The sequence below is a fragment of the Bactrocera dorsalis genome, chromosome 2 (genome assembly GCF_023373825.1).
Source record: "Bactrocera dorsalis isolate Fly_Bdor chromosome 2, ASM2337382v1, whole genome shotgun sequence".
Taxonomy (NCBI): Eukaryota; Metazoa; Arthropoda; class Insecta; order Diptera; family Tephritidae; genus Bactrocera; species Bactrocera dorsalis.
This window is the reverse complement of record NC_064304.1, coordinates 97091441-97116283: the sequence shown is the minus strand read 5'-3', so window position 1 is coordinate 97116283 and position 24843 is coordinate 97091441. Positions and strand designations below refer to the sequence as shown.

Genomic DNA, 24843 nt, shown 5'->3' with positions numbered 1-24843 from the left:
CTGATGCTTCATTCAATCTACCATGCAGCGCACGCCATTTGGTCTGCATATTCCAACAGAATATCCTTCATTACCTCCAGCCAGTTTAAAAGTTACTGACGTCGTATGATATTGATGGACATTGATAGCAAGAAACATAATTATTAGAACAGCTTTCAAATTGCTAATGTTCTATGGAACTCGAGATTGACATCCAAATCCTTATTTAAGAAACACAAGTATTTGTTGTAATTTTTTATTAACAAATGTCACTGCATATTTATAGACCAAACAAAAAAATATAAAAAATAAAAATTTTATTTTTCTGTTTTTGCTTTTTATTATAAAAACTGACATTCTAAAAATAAATGTCATACAACAAAAAATATGCGCTGCTCACAAAAGTATGCCAAGCGATTATTTATTGATGTGGAAAATAGCCGAAAAAGCAAAATTCAGCAGCACGTGACAGCGCTGCTAAACTGCAAACTATATAATAGGTAGAATGCGGTTAGAGGCATGTGGGGGAGGCAGAGCATTACGAGGGCACTGAATAGTGCGGAACACTGACTTACATGCGTACATGCATGGATAGGAAAATAGGCCAATAACACCAGTGTTTGCGCTTATTATGCAACGTAACAACAGAGAAGCCGAAACACAATCTTACTCCGCGACTAGATATTTAGGATAGCTTAGCGAGCATATTTTACGGTTTAATGCATTTTCAAAATGTATGCTGCAATACTTCACTCTTCCAGTAGCTAAGTGCAGATTGTGAATTTGGTGAAAATACCTTCTAATTCAGACTCCATACTCTATTGGTGTTGCAGCTTTATATTCTCTGATAACTTCAGGATTCTACTCGTGCATGTGAAGTCTTTCGAGAAATTGCCTCAAATTGTATGCCTTTGCATTGCTATGCTTTAAAGTGAAGTGGATGGCTATCGTACTACACATAGCCGTTCACATTTGACAGCAGCCGTCAGTTGAGTACTTGGGGAACTCGTAGTGGCATGCAATTTGTAGTTGAGTGTTGTTACATTTAAAATTAAAATAAATGATAGAAGTGAAATTTTTTGATGTATCTATGTATGTATGTATATGTTCATTGCTATAATTTCGGCTATAGTTACTAAGCGACATATCTCGTGTGACAGCCTAAAACAACGGTTTTTGGGAGTTACAATAAAATAACTAATGTATCAATTATTGTTTTAATTTATAAATTATAAATATTTTTTTTTTTATTTATTTACTTTAAATGTTTAAAACATTTGAAGAATGCACAAAAAAATGGAAAAAAAATTGGAAAAAAATATTTTGGGAAAAATGCAAAATTTAGAAAAAGAAAAATCTTTCTTCTAAAGCACAAACTCCTCTATTTAGATAATATCCTTCGCACAATGACTTGCGTTCGGTAAAAAAAAAAAATTTAAATAATTTTTGTTTTTAAGATTTTTTAATAAAAAAACAGTTTTAATGCCTGTTTATCAATTCTAAAACATTATTTGTGCTGAGCATAATGGAAAAGGAACTTTCTCAATAAATACTTTAATACTTTTGTTTTATACTCTCACCTGATTATCTATATTTTACTACCTCTTTAGAATACAAAGCTACAAAAACAAAAAAAAAGAGAAATATTGTTCGAGAAGTAAAATCCTTTCAGACTCTTTAAAAATTATTATTTTTTTTTTTCAAGTAAATAAATAATTCCATTAACTTAGGGTATATTATTTGATTTTTTCGTTATAAAAAAACACTATTTCCCGTCCCAAACTTTTAATGAAAAGTTATATTTCCTTCGATTCACATATACATATATTACGGCGTTCTTCAAACCCACCAATAAACAAAGAAATGTAATTTTTTAAGCGAAAATATTATAACTCACTCATATAAAGCCCAGCTCACCGCCGCGCACTTCTGCGCATTTATTAAATACCTTACGGTTTAACGCCGGCTGCACCACAGTCCCTTAAAGTCTCTCTATACATATGTATGTATATATACATAAACATATGTATATACCGTTAATATGCGCTTGAACACGCGCAAATGCTAATAAATCGCAGCATACTACCAGTTGGCCTTTCACCTGTTACGACCGCGTGTGTGCGCAGCTCTGCGGGAAATATCCTTGAATGGAATTCGTTTGATAATGCATCTCTTTTTCGCTTCAATTTTTGCGGTTTTCTGTTTTTTCCTTGTATGCTTCTGTTCCTTTTAGTAAAAAGTCTTGTGTTTCGACAATTTCTGTTTTTACGGCTATTAAATTGGATTATTGTGGATTTTAAAATGCGCTGCATCGAAAATTTACGAGCAGTTACCAAGACTACTCTGCCGCAAAGAGCAAATTTATATATGTATGCGTGCATATGCGTTACTCGTAAAAGTGATGAATATTGCTACGAAATAATATTTATTCTGCGAGCGCATACCGCTATGTACATTAGGGTGTTAATTATTTCCGAAGATACATTTTTTTAAACAGTACTTTATTTTTAATTAAAACTGTGCTTAACTCATTTTTTGTACATACATATATAACTTGGGATTTTTTGGTATTTATCATCTAAATAATAGACCTACAACATTGCAAATATGGTATTGCAGTATAAAATGCTCCGCTCTGAAAAAATATCTTAATAACTTTTTCCATAAAACTGCATGTTTAAAAGTTATACACAATTAAAATTATACATTAAATGCACTGAGCATTCATACAAATGATTCATACATTATATGTTGCTCATACGTCATGGTGTACAGTATGAATGCTCAGTATTCTTTCCAGTGATTAATAACGGGTGATTTTTTTGAGGTTAGGATTTTCATGCATTAGTATTTGACAGATCACGTGGGATTTCAGACATGGTGTCAAAGAGAAAGATGCTCAGTATGCTTTGACATTTCATCATGAATAGACTTACTAACGAGCAACGCTTGCAAATCATTGAATTTTATTACCAAAATCAGTGTTCGGTTCGAAATGTGTTTCGCGCTTTATTTTGTTCAGCGATGAGGCTCATTTCTGGTTGAATGGCTACGTAAATAAGCAAAATTGCCGCATTTGGGGTGAAGAGCAACCAGAAGCCGTTCAAGAACTGCCCATGCATCCCGAAAAATGCACTGTTTGGTGTGGTTTGTACGCTGGTGGAATCATTGGACCGTATTTTTTCAAAGATGCTGTTGGACGCAACGTTACGGTGAATGGCGATCGCTATCGTTCGATGCTAACAAACTTTTTGTTGCCAAAAATGGAAGAACTGAACTTGGTTGACATGTGGTTTCAACAAGATGGCGCTACATGCCACACAGCTCGCGATTCTATGGCCATTTTGAGGGAAAACTTCGGACAACAATTCATCTCAAGAAATGGACCCGTAAGTTGGCCACCAAGATCATGCGATTTAACGCCTTTAGACTATTTTTTGTGGGGCTACGTCAAGTCTAAAGTCTACAGAAATAAGCCAGCAACTATTCCAGCTTTGGAAGACAACATTTCCGAAGAAATTCGGGCTATTCCGGCCGAAATGCTCGAAAAAGTTGCCCAAAATTGGACTTTCCGAATGGACCACCTAAGACGCTGCCGCGGTCAACATTTAAATGAAATTATCTTCAAAAAGTAAATGTCATGAACCAATCTAACGTTTCAAATAAAGAACCGATGAGATTTTGCAAATTTTATGCGTTTTTTTTTTAAAAAAAAGTTATCAAGCTCTTAAAAAATCACCCTATACATTCAGTGTTGCTCATACGTCATGGTGTACAGTATGAATGCTCAGTATGTACGTTCTTCCAAGTGTGTGACAAAGGATTATATGTTGCTCATACTACATGGTGTACTCAATGAATATTCAGTACATTCCCATAAGTGCTTTATAAACTTCGTGTTGATCATACGACATGGTGTACCATAAGAATATAGTACACTTGAATCTTTAAGGAACATTAAATCAACTTAAGAAATAACGTATGCCCTAATATATACTACATTGTATATGACCCACATATTTTTATTGTACAAAAGATGAATACATATATATACATAAGTACATATAGTATACACAAAAACCGCAGCTTTTGAAATAATTTATTCGCTTGTCTATATATTATGAGCCACTTATCCGCAACCACTCGCTGCAGCCATGCTACTCAGCCGCACTTCAGCCACCACTCCGAGGCGTCTTCAGCACAGCTCATATTCATTAAGCGCTTGTTCATTCGTTTGCATTTTCTTTTGTCCATCTTTCAAATGAAATGGCATCGCTCCCTTCGTTTATTTACTCGCGTTCGTATTGTTGCCATATAAATGTTTAAATTATGACGGCGAATAAAGATATTTTATTCATTTGGTTTGTAATTTATTTGAAGCCGCTGTAGTCGCAGCAAAAAACGGTATACAAATATGAAAAAATGAAAAATGAAATTAATTTATATTTGGAAATGGACTATGTGCAGAGTTGCACACCACTACAAGCATGGCATCAAATATTAAGTATATTTTCATGTAATAATGCTTTGTTACTAAAACACTAATAAATTCGAGCTGTTGCTAAATGCATAAAAAGCTCTCTGAAAAGATCTCTCAGTCCTACTCATAAAAGCTTAGCACACGTTTCACACGCATAATTACATATTTCATCGTGTATATGTATCTCTTTAAAGTATAGAAATTCATGCTGAACTTGGTGCTTGTTACTTTCTTATATTTTCTCTAATTATCATATATATTGGGTGTTGGCATAACTTTAAATAATCTAACCTTACAAAATAAACGCAAACTGTTTTCATCGTCGTTTCATGCTTACCTTCTCGTTTTCTTTCCCTCTTCCTACACAGTGAATAATCATCAGGCTGGCAATGCCACAAGTGCCGATGGCAGCATCATCTCACCGACAAATGATTCCAGTTACTTAGCATTAGCGATAGTCGGTTCACTAGTCGGCTTCGGACTGGTGACAGGTGTGGTAAGTGCGAACAAGTAAATAAGCGCTGCGCTCACTTATGGAATTATGCTGGCTTAGCCAACAACAAAAGCAAGGTAATATCCTAGGCTATGCTAAATTAACGCTCTCTCCTCTCCCCTCTACTACAGATACTTTGGGTCGTTTATCGTCATTGCAGCAGGCGTCCCACTTCAATGAACTTTGAAAATCCGGTGTACCGTAAAACCACCGAAGATCACTTTAGTTTGGAAAAGAATAATCTGCCGGCACGCATGTATCCGAGCACAGTGGACGAAGAGGTAAGCGTGCCATGCATAAATAATTTCAATTACATGAAATTTTAAATTGAGATTGCAACTAACTAGCAACTAATGCAGTGCTTAATTGAAAATATACAAACAAAGCAAAACAAAAAAACAAAAAACAAAAAAACATAAAAATCTTAATTACTAATTTTACAATAATTGAGTAACTAAACTAAATTTATGAGCTAAGTTGAAAGTATTTTTAATGAATTTAAGTAATTAGCGTTAGTTTTAAAACTTAGTCATTAATCAATAGTAAGTACCGTTTAATGCTAAAAATAATAAAACTAAACTATATACAAATACCTAGCGTTGTTTACGGTAAATCTAAGGTAATGAACTATGTATGCGTACTTAGCAGTGGTCAAGCACAGCATGCCAATGCGCCAACTAAGATTTGATAATACAAAACTAGTTTAATGTGCATCAGCATTTTCCTAATGTAAATACCTGTTACACCACACATCAAACGCATAATTTGTAAGTAAACATTTTTATTAGCAAACTTTTTGATTTCACACAATTTCACGCCACCAAAATACTTATAGCACATATATGAACTCCCGAAAACGTAGTGAATAAAACAGAAATCAAGCTATAATATAAACATGTGTAAATAGTTATATGAAAGAAGCTGTAGCAATTCCCCTACAACCAACAACAATAACCAAGCGCTAATTGTCATCTAATGGATTTCTATCTATTTCTAGCTGCATTTTTCGCAGAGAAGACTGTTCGCGCAGTATTGAAAATTTTCCGAAAAAGAAACAATGAGCGTCAAAAAAGCGTTCACGTGCGAAAGCATACTAAATGATATGTCAAATGCACGCAAGTGTATAAGCGAGTTAGTAAATTAACTGAAAATAAAACTAAACATATTTTAAAACAAAACGTAACTTTTTTTTATTTAGTAATATTTTTAAGTATAAAAAAATTTTAAAGAAAAAATTAAAATATTAAAAAAAATGATAAACAATAAAAAAAATATGAGAAATTAATAAAAGTAAAATAAAAATTAAATATTTTTTTATTTGATAACTTCTTTTAGTACAAAAAAATTCTGAAAAATTAACAATATTTATAAAAAATTAAATATTTTATTTAAACGTAATTTTTTTTATTTATTATAATTTTTTATTACAAAAAATAAAAGCTAAAATTAAAAAAATTTAAAAAAATATAAAAAATTAAAAAAAATTGTGAAAAATTAAAAAGAAGTATTGAAAAATTAAATACATTTTTAAACAAAACATAACTTTCTTTATTAAATAATGATTTTTATTTTAAAAAATATAGAAAAATTTTAAAAAATTATGTATAATTAACAAGAAATATAAAAAATTTAAAACAAAAATATAAAGAAATCAAAAAAATGAATAACAAATAAAAGTAAACTATAATTAATTAAAAAAAAAAATTATAATAATTAAAAGAAAAATTAAGCAAAATATTGATATGAAAATTCAAAGCATGTTTTTGCATAGTTTTTTTATTTAATTCCTTAATTAATTTTTTTAATCCCTAAATTTCTTCTGAATTTTTGCATTAGTTTTATTTATTTATTTTTTTTTTTTTTTTTGAATTATTATGAGTACTTTATCTTATCTACGATTAAGCAAACTATTTGAAAGATATATATTTTTATTTAGTTACAATTTTTTTAAGCTTTTTTGCTAATTTTAAATAAAAAAAAATGATTGTTGTCAAGTACTGATGCATGGTGCCTCAACGGGGACCTAAATTATTGTCTGCTTCTCTAACATTAAAAAAATACTAACTAGAGGGAATGTAAACTATTACAAATCTTTAGTTTAGGCTTTAGTATACTGTTGCAGATTTTTTACTGACAAGTTCATGGATATTTAGTTGAAGTTCCAACAAGAGACCTGATGTCTCAGGCTGAAATTTTATGCAAGCAGATTTTTTCAAATAAATGTTGCCCGGTTTTCAAGTCACTTAATTTAATTACGATTCAGCAGCGATTAACTGATGGAAATTCGGTCAATGAAGGTTTCACACGTTGGACTTTTTATCTCTCCAACAGTGTGCAAAATTGCACTAATACAATACCGATTATAGATATCTTAGGCCTGTACTACTATGAGCAAACAATATTCAGACTTTATTCATAATTTTAAAATTCTGTATTTATTCTTCAAAATCCATGTCGTCACCTTCAAAGTAATCACCCTTGACACCAATACACTTCTGCTAACGTTCCTTGTTGACAATTTGTGGGATCAAAAGGTATTAGAAGTGCACGACAACTCGTTATCCGAAGAAAACTGTCAACATTACCGCGATTTTTGACCTGCTTTGACGTAGTTTTTCGGCCACGACTCACCTTTGCCAGGATATTCGGCCGATTGATCGTCTATTTCTGGCTCGTAAGCAGGTGACATTTGGCACAGATATCACTAAGAGTCATACCAACCTAGGAAAAAATACTTCCACGAAGAGCTTTCGAGCGAATTATGAATTAGAAAGTCTTCCTATTGTATCTATTATCCTAAAGTGGTACATAGGAAAAATAAAAAGTTTTCTTTAACTAAACTTAATATACATGAGATTTCTTCAACATAATTTGAAAGAAAGTTTAATTCTATTGGCTATAAGCAACACTTTTATTATTAAAATATTTTTTTAATTTAATTTTTCAATTATTTTCGCTTTTAATTCAGCTTTAAACCTATTTAAATAAATTTTATAGTAAATAACAAACAGATAAATTGTGTTTGTATATATGCAGACACTTATAATAATGCAAAGAAAATTAAAGATAAGTCAATAACTAAATATGGAAAGAAAAAAAATATTAAATATTATTATATTGTTTTAAAGATATTTAGCGGTAATATTAAATCTTGATGTAAGTATTTAGTTCATAAGTATCTAAGCATTTTAATTGAAGCGTAAAGTAAATAAAATAAAATTTAACTAAATAAATTAATATTTACATTTACTATACATACAATACAAGTGGCATAAGTGCTGCAACACATACCGACACGCATAGCAAACAGCCAACAAACAACAGCCACAACAACAAAACAAGCCAACTAACAGCAAACAAACACGCGCAAAAGAATACGACACAAAAACACAAACAAACTAAGCAAATATTTGTTGTACAAACAATTTTAAAAATTCACCACTCACAACATTTGCTTGCATTAGTAAGTACTAATATTAGTTGTTAGTACAAATGCTAGTATACTTTGTGCTAGTTGTTAGACGATTTCGCGCTTTTTCGTGAACAAAAAAATTAATAATTCTTAGTTATTTAAATAATTTTAACTCAACTGTACAAAAAAAATTTCAGTTATCACAAAAAAACCTTACCTTCACATCATAAAAACTCAAAATAAGGCAATAAAAAACACGGAAAATTTATTTCCACTTTTCTCTCAAGTTCTACAATATTTTCTTTTGATGTGCTTTTGAAAACACTCAAACACCCGTAATATTTCTGATGCGTGATGCGTATCAAAGAGCAAAATTAGCATAATTTTCGAAAAGAAAAGACATTTGTCAAACATTTATTTTCATACCAATACATAGAAACAAACAGAAGGCATTTTTTGGGCGTTGACGCACTTAACACGCCGGCACAAGCACGCGCATAAATATGCGCAGTAAAAGGTTTTATGTCGCTTAATAAATTATACAAATGTTAACACTGCAAGCCAAAGAAGCATACGCTTATCAAAAACAACAATAATAACCCCAACAACATGTACAGAATATTTATTGAGAAATATATAACCTTAAAACATGCACACGCTCACATGCAAACATACATTTTAATGCAGAAAATGTAAAAACATAACCGTAGAAAATGCTGACATTTAATGGATTGCTGCGGGCGCTCGTAATAAGCGAGAGTCAAATGGAAAGAGTGCAAGAAAAATGTGCATGCAGCTATTTGTTGCAAGTGCACACATTGATACAAAGCAGACCGCAAATATTATTTTTACATGAAAACACATTGCATGCGTCTGCATTACCATCACCTCTGCAATACATACACATGCATACAATGCGTACCACAGCATACATATGTGTTACTCATAAGCTCCGTGTTTTTCCAGCAGTATTACATCTTCTTTATATGGACTTAGATGCGTGTGAAGCGAAATTATTACAAAATTTATCACTGTCGTAAAGAGAATGAAAAAGTAAATTATTTAGGTAGTCTTCTAGTATAGTTGTGCGTTGAAAAATTGCTGAGCACAATTTTAGCGAATATCAGGAACGTTTGAGTATGAAATGAGTGCTAAAACTCATTTCATATGACATTTTATCGTACAGATACTACAGATTTATGCTATATTAAGAAGCTTGACAGTAATCTAACAGTAATTAATCTGTTCTTCTTGACAGATGTTGCATATCTAAAAATTACTACATACATTTGCAAAGTATCTTTTTTGTAAATATTTTATATTATTCGCAATAAATTAGTTACAAAATCTGAGTAAAAAATTCGACTCTTTTCAAACAAAAAACGGTGGCTACTAAACAACACCATTGACTTCAATCTTTCTCCTGCTGCCACATTGCACTAGAATTATTAAGAATAAACTTCATGTTAGTAAACAAGTATGTATGTGATAACTAAAGTTGAACTTTCAATCAATTTCCAACAGTATTTGAAAATAAAATTTCGTTATAAAACATGCGTTCATTATAAACAATTTTCAAGATTTATATTTTAAAAATATTGAAGTCAATTTTTTTAGTTTTTGTAACTTTTTCCTGTACATATTTTGGTATTTTTTAGCGATATCTTAGCGATATACTTATGTGCATATTTATATTTCATAATTGCATAAAAAGGTTTCCGTTTTAAAGCCACTACTGCATTTTTGTTGTTAAACATACTCCATCTCACACTCACTAAATATTATCATTCATGATCACAGGTGTTATGCTTCACTGGCATTAAATAGCCCAATGTTGCAAATAATGCATTAAAAAATAATTGAATTAAAATTTAAATTCATTTTTATTTCTTTTACATTCCTAAAAATATGAATAAGAAATAATTTTCACATATGTATCTAATCACAAACACTGGATTAAAAAATCGATTAAAAAATTAACTTAAATTCACCATTGAAAAATAAATAAATTACACATTCAAGCGATTAATATTCTATTAATTTTTAATTCCGATTTCGTAATTAGAAATTAAATTTAGGCCCAAAAATGTTTGATTAAAATTAAATCTGATAATTGACAAAATCGCAATCCTGGTCCAAGCAGATCGCTCATACGCTTCGTACAACTAACAATTTCAATCAATATATTATACATACGCCCCCTACTACTTGCCATTCCAACCAGCAGATCACTCATACGCCCAGTACAACTAGTTATTCCAATCAACATATTACTCATGCGCCCTGTTCAACTTGCCATTCCAACCAGCAGATCACTCATACGCCCCGTACATCTTGTCATTCCAACCGTCAGATTACTCATACGCCTCCTCTATCTTGCCATTCCAACCAGCAGATCACGCATACGCCCCGTATATCTTGCCATTCCAACCGATAGTTACTCCAACCAGCAGATTACTCATACACCCTGAAACACAATTTCTATGCATATTATTCTTAATGCTAGTTCACTCAGTGTCATTCCAGTTGGTGCTCTTACCCTACTACACCTATGACATACAATTGCATTGGTGTATGCCTAATGTGCTACTTTCCAAAGTGATTGAGGTTCGATACTCATGTGAGCGTAAAACGCAAAATGAGATACCAAAGAGTTGTTTAAAACATTTCTATTACAACTAAAACATAACACACAACACAACCCACAGACAGTCCACACTGCAGAAAGGCAGCATATACTTTCCAATTATTTTTTTATTTTCCACACAAAATATAAATTCCTGTTGATTTATGCAAACATGAAACAGTGCACCACGCAGCATAAAGCAAATAAATTCAAGCAGCCACAACACAAGAAACCACAACCCCAACAAACTCACCACCACAAAATCAACACACATGAAATTCACACAGTGCACTCGTAATACCCAATTTCTTGCATTCGAAATCTTGTCACTGCTCCACATATGCCATTTGTTCGTTTTCTTTTCGTGTTGCGTTTTGTTTTTTTTTTTTTGTCTTCTCTCTTTCTCTCCCCTGAAATTATCATGCTGCGAGCGCACTTGCAAGCCAGTCGACAATGGGAGATAAAAAAAAAGCTATTGCGCCAGAAGAAATTTCATTTTCACATTCGAAATGCATTTGCTTTTGGAAGTGCGAGGCATTGCCATGTTTTGTAGTTAACGGGGCGAACAAGCAGCTTTTCACTTAGCGGTAAGTACTTGAAAGCAATATAATACACAAATTAGTAACCTCGACCCATTTTCACCAAACACCAAAACAAAAAACGAAGTATGTATGCATTAAATACGAGGAATTATTAGCTTTTTAATTTTCTTTATGGATTTCGTTGCATACAGTTTTTCTTCTACTAAGTATATGGTAAATTATTACTTGTTGCTTTCGATAACTTTTTCTCGTTTTCGTTTGAGTTTATTTTCCCTAAAAGGGGTATATTAAGTTTGGCAAGAAAATTATAACAGATAGAAGAAATCGTCGAAGACCCTAAGCGAAAAGCCATAAATATATAAATGATCTGTGCGACGAGGTTATTCGATTATGCCATATCCGATCAGCCATGCTCATCTTCATGAGTTTGCCATACAAACTGAAGATTCTAAATGAAGTTCTTGAATGGCAAGCTTTTTATTTGACAAAATATCTTCTCAAAATTATGCACAAATGATTTTTCAAGGCAACGCTATAGCCTCCGAAGAAATGTTTAAAATCGGACCAATATAGCATATAGCTGCCATACAAACTGAACAATAAAAATGAAGTTCTTGTATGAAAAACTTTCTTATTACTCGAGATATTTTCAAGAAATTTGGCACAAGTTTTTGGATAAAGTAACTCTACCCTATCTGCATAAAATTTTTTACATCGGAGTACTTTAACATATAGCTGTCATGCAAACTGAACCATCAAAATGAAGTTTTTGTACGAAAAACTTTCTTACAACTAAAGATATTTTGAAGAAATTTGGCATAGGTTTTTGCTCAAAGCAATTCTACCTTTTCTATATAAAATTTCTCGTATCGCAGTATATTAGCATATAGCTGCCATACAAACTGAACGGTCAAAAATAAGTTTTTGCAGCGAAAATTCCTTCATTTGGTTCGATATTTTCACGAAAAGGATTTTAGCCTTAGTACAACCGCAGTGAACGGGTTTTGGTGTTATTTAAACATTTTTCTACATTTAATCATTTTATGCTATTTTAATTTTTGTTGTAAATAATAAAAAGCAATACTGTTTGGTTGTGTGAATTCTTATTAAATAATTGAATTTTCCATGTTTAATCACCGCTCCTTAATAATTAAAATTTGCTAGCTGAAGCCTTTGTGCCTCTGGATATATGCAACCAACTATAGATATATAAAAAAAATTTTGCACATAAGCGAACATCTTTACATACAAGCAGTATATCGATTTGCATAGTTTAACTCGCATTTTACCCTTCCCAATGACACATTGTAAATAAAAACATACAAACGCACGCTCCCTCACTCGTTCTCTTTCTATACCGTGCATTGTTGTTATACTTGTTGTTTGTTGGTTGGTTATGTGTTTCTGTATGTGCGTGTATAGTATAGCACTCATGTATTTATAAATGTCATATATAAATATATATATACACAAGTGTTTTACAACTAACTGTCTATTTATATATGCCGTTTCGTATATTTTAAGTGTTTGAACTTTTAAAACTTTTATTATTATTTTTTTGAATGGCGTGCACTACTTTTTGTGCAAACGACACACGTGTACAATGTAAATGCAACGCTGTGCAATGCTTCAGTGTGTGCCACTAACCACAGTGGTTCGGTTTTTTCTTCATTATGCAAAATGAAAAATTATGTGCGCGAACAAATAAGCAGATCACAAATATTAATAATGCAAAAAAATGCCAGCTTAAACAAATGGCTGAAAAATATTTGAAAAAAAGTAAAACGAAATCATTTAAGAAATGCACAATTATGGCACTCAGTTCAGTGAGCCGCTGCAGACCTATTAACCTAAAAATTCATAAAAACTCTTCTGCTGTTTTTGATGACTGCGCATTGGTCGTACAAAACATTGAAACTTACCAGCGTTCGTAGTTAACATATCAAGGGATTTTATTACAATTTTTTGTTGTTGATATTTTGTGATATTTTTTTTGTTTTTGAGACGCACGATATTGTTTGCACTCGCATACATTTCGCTTGTATTTAACTTTGAGTGGATTTCCACAGTATTTGCTCATTTCAGGTGAATTTGCACGAGTTTTAATAAATATTGACAAGCGGCATAGTTGTATCTATATTAAGCCGAACAGCAGCACTTTAATAACAGTACAATACGTAGTATAAGTGAATACAAATCTGTGAAGACAACGATACTTTCACAATTTGCGCTGAAAAAATGTATTCCGCGAAAATGGAAAGTTGAGTAATGAAACTTAAACTCATGCGAAATGCGAACTTATTTCGCAGGAAGACCAGACTCTGTGTACTCACTATAAGCTGACGTTGCATTATCTTCCATATTAAATTAATTATTTTGTAATTTAATTAAAAAATGGCATAAAGGAAATTGTCCTTATTTTCTCTTCGTTTTCATTTCAAGATTTTTAGACAAATTGTCAATAGTAATGATACTTGGTTATAGTACCATAGCTGCATTTATACTAGCATTGTAATCATAATCTCTTAAGGCTCCAATTAGTAATTACTTGCCCGTGTTCCATTATTGCAATACATGTAAGTTTACCACAATTCGCATTTATTGTTTTTCCAAGGAATTGCTGCTACACTCGAGGATTTAAAGTACAACACACAACACTTTACTTAATAAGGAGTACACAGCAACAACAACACAAATAACACCAAGATAACCATAATGCTTACGATAATCAATTACAAATTAATTATAACAAGTGGAGGCGCATAATGCAAACTTTTACACAAAGCTAAAGCTAAATTTAGATTAAATACACAAATATTGTATAGGTTATTGAATATAATCTTAATTGAGTCAATTAGCAGATCTTGCGGAAATTGCTAATAGATTAAATTTGCCTGCGGTCTACAAGAACTAAAATGAATTGATGGGCAAATGAGCATAAAAAGAGCACAAAATCAAAATTAGTGAAAGCAAATAATTATAATAATTCAATACTAAATGCGCTAAAATTTTTTTAAGAACTGTTTTTCGAAGAAATTAGTTATAATTTTTTTTGTTAATTTCTTTGTTGCTTTAGTCTGCCGTTAACAATTTTTATTACAAATTTAATATATCAAAAGAATGTTTTTTATTTACTAAAATAATTTTTTTGGCATATAATCACTTTTTGTACACACGGCGGTACTAATTGTGTCACAAAAATTTCCCATGTGTTATATAATTTCTACAAACGAACTCCGTAAATTAACAAAAACATTTAATTTAATTAAAAACGTATTAATTTTATATATTTGTCAGTTTTAATAAAAATTAAAATTTATTTATTTTAATTAAAAAATAATTTTTTTTATTCTTAATTAAACTATTTTTTTTATTTAATTTAGCTAAAATTTTTCTTATTTTTATTTTTTTTTTTAATTTAACGGAAAATAAAGTTTCATTTTTTTATTTACTTTAATTAAAAATAAATTTATTTTTTAACTTAATTTAAGTAAAAGATTTAATTTTTTCGATTTATTTGTTTTTAATTTAATTAAATAAAAAAATGAAACTTTATTTTCTGTTAAATTAAAAAAAAAAAATTGTATTTAATTCTTGAAAAAATTACTTCATATTAAAAAAAAATAATTCTATATAACTATTTAATGTAATTAAAAACAAAATTTAAAATTCAAAATTTTTAGATTTAATTAATTTTTCGGAGTTTTTTTTAATTAATTAAAATTTTCAGAAATTCTTTAATGTTTAATTACATAATTATTTTTATTTAGTTTAAATATTTTATAATTTTTAAATTAAAAATAAAATGTAATTGAATTAAAAATAAAAAAGAAGAATTTAATTATTAATATAAAAATTATATTTAATATACTGACTTAATTTAACTAAAAGTAAAATTAGTTTTTTTTATTTAATTAAATTAAAAGTAAATTTAATTATTTTGCTTAATTGAATTAAAAATAAATTACATTTTTTTATATTCAACTGATTTTTTTGGAGTTGTTATAATGTTTAAATAAATTAATATTCTGATTTAATTTAACTCAAAAAAAAATTCTAGCACTATTTTATATTAACTTAATTAAAAACATAAAAACTGCTTTAAAATTAATCTAATTAAAATAAAAAAAATCGAAAAATTATTATTATTAACATTAAATGTAATATACTGACTTAATTTAAATAAAAATAAGATTTAATTTTAGATTTAATTAAACTAAAAATGAAATTTAAATTTTTTATTTAATTTTATTAAAAATTAATTAAATTTTTTACTTAATTTAATTAAAAATAAATTTAGTTTTTCGGATTTTTCCTTTGCTTTTAATTAATATAAAATTAATGTAAAATTATTTTTTTATTTAATTTAATTAAAAATAAAATTTAAATTTAAAATTTAATTTAATTAAAAATAAAATTAAATTTAAAATTTAATTTAATTAAAAATAAAAATAACAATTTTATGAAAAATAAGAAAACCCCCGAAAAAATTAATTCATCATAAAAGAATTATACTTGCATATTTATTTTAATTAAAAATAATATTTCAAATTTAACACTTTTTTAAATATTCTTAATAAAAAGTTAAATTTTTCGGAATTTTTTCGTTACTAATTACATTTTTCGTAATTCTTTAATGTTTCATTAAATTACCAATTTTTCATAATTTTAATTTTAATTAATTAAAATTTAATTTTTCAAATTTTTTTTAATTAATTTTTTTTTTTAATTTTCAACAAAATTAATTCTGTTATTTAATTTTGGTTTAAAAAATTTCAATTATTTTTTAGTTAAAAATAAAATTTAATTTTTAATTTAATTAAATTATTAATTAAAAAATGTATTTAAATCAAAATTAAAAATGCACCAAATGAATTTAATTAATTTTAGTTGAAAATAAAAAATCTCCGAAAAATTAATTTTATCTTAAATTAAGTTAAATAACTTTTTAATTAGTTTTTTTTTTAAGGTATTAAATAAATGCATAACATTTATTTTTTTTATTTATTTATTCTTAAACTTCATTTTTTTAACTTAAATTAATAAATTTATTATATGAAATATCAGGCATCACTTCTAAAGCATTAAAATTAAAAAAATTGACAATTCATTATATGTGTCTTCTGTAATTCAACGTATAAGTTCGCTCTCTGGTACAATAGTTACTTAATTTGCCGTATGCATACAAAAGCCATATTAATCGTCATCTACTATAAATCGTTTCGATATACTACCACAGCGCAATTCAATCCTTGCGCAAATAATTCAATAAACAACCGAACTCTCTTCATTCCACCGCAGTGTAAGTAACACCTTGACATTTTAGCTGCCAAAGTAAACGCACACGCATTCATAATGTATATATTTACTAAAGAAAATCACTAATTGTGCGTTTATGGCTATTTGCATAACTATGCAAATGCCAAATAATACATGGACAGATTTCGCTTGCGATTATCATTTCAATGCTAATGCCAGCTAGCTTTCATGCTCGCAAATTATGCCGCTTCTGCTTTCACAGTAAACGATTAAATGATTTATGAAAGTATTTATCTATGTTATCAAATTTACGTTCATTTGCAAATCATTTAATTCCTTTTTTAGTTCTTTGCACAAACTTGTATGAGGAAATTCATAAAAATAATTTAATGTGACCTCAAGCATGGAAGCTGCCAATGTGTCAGTCAACGTCGCATCCACAATATATTTTATTATATATATAATATCAATTTTTATATATTATTATATACAACAACAAAAAACAATAATAGCTACGTGTACATATTTGTGCGTATATTTGTTGAAGTAGTCAAATATTTGTTCATTCCTTTGAGCCAACAATATCCATACATATGAAGCATGCGCTATTTTTGGTTGCGCAGTGTAATCTATCTGTCAAAATGTCTGAGCACTCTTCCATAGCTGTTAACTGAGATTGCTCACCCATGGACTTATGATTCCTTTATATAATATTTATATAAATAAACCAGCGTTCACTATAAAACAACGATTGAGGCGCAAATACAGCGCCAATCACAAAGAATTACTGTCAATCATTCATGCATATTTGCTGTAACGGTTTGCTTTTTTAACCGCTTTTGATTGATTAATACAAATTGAGTATGATTATTGTGAATAGTGCAATGATTACATGGCAGTCGTTCATATTTTATCAAAAATATTTCCAATGCTGCTTAGAGTTGATATCATGCTCGGAATGAAGAAATATTTTGCGGTCTCTTATTACAAAAGCCAAAAGTCACTTAATTACCCAAGCGAATTTACACAATAGAATATATCGCAGGTAAATTGTGAACGCAACCATTCCAAAAATGAGAAGCTCTTACCTGATTATACCCTGAATAGGTTTTAGTGTTCACAACGATGTTTGTAACAGCCTAAAAACATGTACATATGTATATCCCTATAAAGTATACAAATGATCAGCATTACCAACTGGAGCTGAGCCGATTTAGCCTTGTTCGTTTGTCCGTCCGTCTGTCTCTTTATTTACGAACGAGTCTCTCAGTTTTTGTGATATCGGACTAAAATTTTGCAAACGTCCTTTTCGTGGCAAGAAGCTCGATGTCGGACCACTATAGCTTACACCTGCCATACAAACTAAATCAAAGAAATCTAGTGCTCGAATGGAAAACTTTTTTATTTGATGAGTTATATTCACGAAATTTCGTATGAGTTATTTTCCAAAGCAATATTGCAATCTTCTAAAGAAATTTTTCTGGTCGAATTACTTTGTCATATAGCTGCCATATAAACTGCACGATCGGAAGTACTGGTATGGAAAAATTTTATATTTGAAGAGATATCTTCAAGAAATTTGGCATGAATTATTGTTTAAAGCAATAGTGCAACCTCCGAAATTTTTTTTTAGATCGGACCTCTTTATCATATACATAGCTGTTATATAAACTGAACTGATCAAGCTGAAGTTCTTGTATGAAAAATGTTTTTATTTCTCGAGATATTCTCAAAAAAAATTGTTGAGATCGAGTCACTTTAGCATACATTTGCCATACAAGGGTTTACTGCTACTGAAGTTGTTCTCTTTTTTTAAGCCATATTTTCATCTAACCTAACCTTCACAAATGATCACAACCTAAACGCATCTCACCTATTTCAACATTCCAAAACAAAATTAATTGCATTTTTTTATCATTACTGTACTTTTAAAACCAACAACAACGCTCATTTCGCAAAATAATGCACACTCTTTATTTGTGCTGAAGAATTTCATGCATTTACTGAGCTACTACAAATCAATAGGGCAAATCAGGTAGAATATACGCCACACAATGCTGCAGCAAATTGTTGCGGTTTCGGTTGCGTGGCACTGGTTTTAGCGACTACGCGCTGCACCTCCTGCAGTTCGCTGCGGTTTGGCGACCACAAAAGCAGCATGTTGTCACATTTAATTTGAATGTGGCTGAAGCTTGGTTACTGTGGCACTGACGCCACGGGCATTCTGCTGGTTGCCTACGAAATCAATGAACTCATTTTAAATGACAGCTTAGCGCTGAATGTTGATTATGCGCATCCACGTACATAAATTACGCAATCACAACAGTGATTAAATGGATGCTTTGAAATATTGCAGAAAGAAATGTGCTTTTGGAAAGCAAATAATTTAAAAGCATACAGAAGTTACATTTCAATACAAAAGTGTTTAGTTTTATTATTTTGTATTTGGTATGATTGTTTTTTTTTTTGTTTTAGGCATGTATATTTGCTGCATAGTGTATTTGCCCACCAACCATTAGTGCGCACATTAGTTTCACTTATATAAATATGATTGCATGTACCATGCGAGTATTTGTTGGTAATAAGGATTAATGGTTTTCCGATATAAGTATTTTGCATGATGACTACCAGCTTAATGCCGAAATCAACCAAATTGCAACTGTTTACCAATTTACATATAGCAACCACACACACACGCGTGCATACATTTACATTTTGATGTTTTTCAAGCTGACCGCATTTGCAACTCAACGAACGCACGGCAACGAAAATTTATACTCATTTATATAATATTTTGCATCAGTAATGTAGTTAGGTAGTTATATAAATACACTTAATCATACTAAACTCGCATTTATATAAATTAATATTTATTACACTAAATGTGCGATTCATTGCGACCAAGTAGAAACCACAAACTGCCTGCAAATTGCTGCATTAATTCCACATTTGTTTAGTTTTCTATACAGAGCACATTTAATATCAAATATTTTTTTGTATTTATATGTTGGCAAGTCAACATATTTATTTACACAAACGCATGCTGACAGCGAAATTTAGGCGAAACCGACCACAAAGTCAAACAGGTGCTGCCAACAGCTTCAAATTAAAAAAAAAATTTATAAAAAATTCAGGCATATCACACATATTTCAGAGCTGCAATTTTACAACGATATCATTGATATTTTCAATAAATTTTCACTATTTAAATTTAATTCGTAGCCAGAAAATATTTCGGAATTCGATTTCTTGTAGTATTATATTCATTTAAATTTCAACTCTTCAGAGCTGTAGTTCATTTATATTTCTTCGAGGCAGCATAAGCTCAGCAAAAACAAATTTAGTGAGTAAAAAAAATATTTGTTTGGATTCTTGCTATTCATAATTTATTACAAAAACAATTATTTGCTATTTATTTCGGCATAAAACTATTACTAATTCCTACAAAAATATAATAAAAACGAAAAACTGATATGAAATAGGACAGCAGGCATTTGTAAACAAAAATACCATAAATATCAGCTTTAAACCTAGATAAAATAAGGTTTGTCAATATGCACTATATTTGGGTTTCAGATATTTGCATGACTGTATACTTGCATGTTGAACTAAAACAAATTTAATAAATATTTGATTATGTATTTGTGCAGGTAGTAGTAAACACATACATATCTTTAGCATTTATATTTTAGAGAAAGATTCTGGTTTTGCTAAATTTTTTAGACTTATCGTAATTATATATTAACGTGCCCGTTATTACTTAAGCTGATATTTTTCTTGCTAACGTCCCCTGAAGCTTGCCTTTAAAAGTCTTATCCAACATAAAGCAGCGCTTTATTTTGAAATTAAAGTAAAATAAATCATGGTTTTATCACCTGTATATAGCTTTCATGAAGTAAACCTACAACCATTAAAGATACTAAAATATTTGAATACAAAATTTAGCGTTAAACAAAAAAGGTCCGCATGAATTTTTCCATAAATCCATTCCTTTAAAACTTATGCGCAACCATGTATATTATTATATAATACATTAAGTGTAATAAGCATTCATGCAGTACACCGTGTCGTATGAGCAACATAGAATGTATGAGGCACTTACATACATACAAAGCTTTCATATGGTACGCCATGTTGTATGAGCAACACAAAATTTATAAAGAACTTGTATGAATATACCGAATATTCACATGGCACACCATGTCGTATGAGCAATATTGAATTTAAAGGGTATTTTGATGAATGCTCAATACATTTTAATTTATTTAACTGCGTATAACTTTTAAATGAGTGTTTTTATGAAAAAAAATATTCGGCGGACGCTAAAGTTTGTGTTAGAATTTACTTGTTTCCACAGTATAAACTTAATTAATGGAAAAAAAAATAATCCAAAGGTTGAAAAAAGCGTATGTTGTGAGGGTATTCTAAACTAGAGACATGATTTTCGGCTAATTTTTTTGAAGAGCCGGAAAAAAGTCAATTCATATTTTACCATCCACTTTTTGTTAGCTATTTATTAACAATATAAGAATAAAAAAATTTTCAAAGAAAAAATATTAATTTTTTATTGGTTATTTATTAACATTAGAAGAATTTTTCAACAAGCAAATAAATCTCAAAAACTTAGTTCGTGATCATGACCACGATTTCAACCCTTCTAGCAATATGCAACCGAGAAAAAAATTAAAAAATATTATTTTATAATAATGTCGTCATGTCTGGTTCAGCAGAAAAGTTGGAAAACTGTTTTTTTGAAAAATGGCGGCTGTCTGAAACCAGAATAAAATAAAAAATTTCCATCACTTTATTTGATTGTATCGATTTTGTTTTATTTTTTTTTTGAAAATTTTAAAGTTTTTAATAATTTTTTTTTTATTTAATTTAATTAAAACTCAATTTTAATTTTCACTACCATTTTTCAATTAAAAATAAAATTAAGTTTTAATTAAAATAAAAATAACAAAAAAATTAATTTAAATTAAAAGAAAAAATACGGAAAAAAATTTATTTTTACTAATTTAATTTTTTTTTTATATAAAATCTGAAAACCCGACTATCGATTTTTTTAAATAGTAAAAAATTTTAATTTGGAGTCTTAAAAAATCCAGACATACACAAGGCTATAAGAAGACTCTCTAACAATGTCAAGTGAATCGATCGAGGAGAGCTTGAGAAATCGTGGGTATCATTTTGAAAAAGACATTTTCGAATATAAAACGCACTTAAAATTTCGGGAACTGCCCCAACCGGTTTGGATGAGGGCTCAGCAAAAACCTATATTGTTGAAAATAAATTTAATTTTTATAAATCTGCCATTGGACATATTCTTGAATATTTTTTTAATCCATCATTAAACATATTCTTGAATAATTTAACTTTGAAAATATAAAAAGCAAAAAAAAACGATTTTTTTTTTATTTCTAGACTAGAATAGCTACTTAAATGCATGGAAAAGATATTATTATTTACGTTGGATGTTTTTTTAGCATAAAAACTAAAATTTCAGTGCTACTCACAAAAAAATACATATATACACATATATTTTTAGATTTGTTATTGTACAAATTTCTTAAAAATAAAAAAAAAATAAATATTTTTAGATTTATTATTCTTCTTTATTAATTATTTATATTATTTTTTGTTAATTGCCTAGAATTTAAGCTGTTATTAATTGTGAAATTCAATATTTGTTTATTTAAGATATATTTTTTACTAAAGTAATTTAGCTAAGCAACATAATTTTATTTCTGTAATATAATTTTATAATTATTGCCTAATATTTATTTGAAAAGCTTCAGTCTGAAAATACATATGTATGTATGTATGTTCGCCAAAAAAATTTAACAGCTTCATCACTTGCTTTGTACATACCAAGTTCTATATATAACTAAAATACTGTGAAACATAAACTAACTTTTATTTTTCTGCTTTTTCGTCCTTTTCTCTACTTGCAGTCCAAGGAGCCGTTGAACGCCGCAGCTGGCACGGAGTGTGTGTGAAGAGCTTATGCTCTCAGGAGACTACCCATCATTACGCTCATAATTATTATTTTATTTCTTTTTATTATTTTTGTTTTTGTCATGCTTAACTCAACACCATATATCACTCATACAAAAAACACCAAACAAGCATCGCACACCACCACAGTCAGAAGCTACAAAGATGGACGACACGCCCATCTCATTTACGCTGCCAAAAAAATGTTACTCATTTTAACATGCAACAACAATTAAAAAGACAAAATCCAAAAATAAAGTAAAAGGCTAAAAATATTGCAGGAAAAATATGAAAAAGCGAACAAATACTAAAAGACAGATCACACACACTAAACCGTAAATAATGCCGGCAGAGATTACTGAATACAACGTCAAACTAGCAAATTTATTTGGTCATAAAAGGGCTAGCAAAAAGGAAGGCTTAAAGTACAATTGCTATATGTATGCTCATGTTAGTGAGCTAAGGAAGACAATTCAAGCAATTTACTAGTAAAAATCATTAAAATCAAAGAGCATTGTTGCAATTGCTTCAAACATATAGTAAAGCCTGAAATAGTACAGTCATGGAAAGTAATTTTGGCACACATTTGTTGCAGCAACAGTTATGATAAATAAAACAGCAAACAAAACGGGACCACAACAAATACAAAAACCAAATGACAGCTAATCAACTAGAAAACCATAATGCTCAGTTCCATTGGGAAGCTAGTCTTGTAATTTTGCACGTAAAACACTCCAAATACAAACAGAAATAACGACTGCCTGGAAAGACATTATGTAACTTCAACACAGTTTGAAGCACTTGAACTTACAATAGCTAAAAAAAAAGTATATCAACAACAACACAGACGGAGATTTAGCTACAGAACACACACACATACACGCACCGGCAAACAGCAAACACGCACACGAAGAAGAGCTTGCTGAATTCAAGTAAATACGTACACATACACACAGCCACGCAAACGCACTCACTGTCAACCAGAAAGCAGAAAAATTCAGAAATTAATAAAATTGGTTAAATTCGAGCCGAACCCGGACTACTGACGCGCAACACCCACTACAACCCACTTTACTGCACCCATCCACACATACTTTACAACACACATGCACGCACATGTAAATACATACACAAATGTATGCTTTTAAATTGTTTAGAATTGTTGAGTCTTTAATTGAATTAATTGAAATTTCCAAAAATTAACACTTATGTAACGTTTAGGCGCTTGAAAAGCAACAAAAAAAAAGTGTATAAATTTTAAATTTATTTATTCTTAGTACAATGCAAGCAAATAGCAATTGTAATTATATAAATAGTTAAAAATGAAATCAAAAATTGAAAACTGTAACTAAAAAAATATTTGTACAAAACTATATTTGTATGAAAGCAGCAATATTTTGAACTACAAAAATTTGCTTTCACACACAAAGACACTCACACACTTGCAGACACAACACCACTAACACCGCCACGGATATAACAATAGCTATAATAACAGTTATAAATTACTGCAGACACAATTGGTAAACCACAAAAGAAAAAATTAACTCAATTTAAAAATAAAATAAGTAAATTGTAATGTGAGAAATAAATAATTAAATAAATAAAAGGAATGTAAAATGTTTAAATTGCAATTCGCACGTCTTTTTAATTGCCAGAAATTATCTTTTTACAGCATTTACGATTTTGGCAGCGGACGCTAAAGTCAAAGAAAATTATGAAATGAATTTATACGAAAAATTATATACGCACCAATAATAATAACAGTTGAACCATTTCGAGATTATCTAATTTTTAAGAGGCTACATGGGTTTTCTCGGGTAATAAACAGCCTTTTCCAAAAAAAAAAAAATATATAAAAAAATTAAATATTTTATTTGAATTTTTTATTGTAACAAACATACACTAACAGCAAAGAAATTCTGAAATTAAAAAAAAGAAGTATTTTAAGCTCGGCTGGCGTCCGCTTGAGAAAAAGACGCGTCCGTGTTGGCAGGACAACTCCTTACGGGATCCTTCAAAGTGAAAAAATACGTGATGTAATTAAAACCTTAA

General features: G+C 29.6%; 1 protein-coding gene across 12 annotated transcripts in view; it reads left to right on the top strand.

Moving 5' to 3' along the window:
- LOC105231640 (low-density lipoprotein receptor) overlaps positions 1–24422 on the top strand; it is a 368088-nt gene extending 343666 nt beyond the window's left edge. For 10 of the 12 annotated variants that reach the window (XM_049449545.1, XM_049449540.1, XM_049449539.1 and 7 more), the window contains 3 exons: positions 4828–4955; positions 5084–5233; positions 22746–24422. In XM_049449545.1, the coding sequence (XP_049305502.1) occupies positions 4828–4955; positions 5084–5233; positions 22746–22790 (323 nt within the window). In that variant the 3' untranslated portion in view covers positions 22791–24422. Of the gene's footprint in view, positions 1–4827; positions 4956–5083; positions 5234–5949; positions 6195–14146; positions 14288–22745 lie in introns of those variants that run through there. The other 2 variants (XM_049449542.1, XM_049449541.1) reach the window with 2 other exon arrangements.
- Positions 24423–24843: the final 421 nt, after the last annotated feature.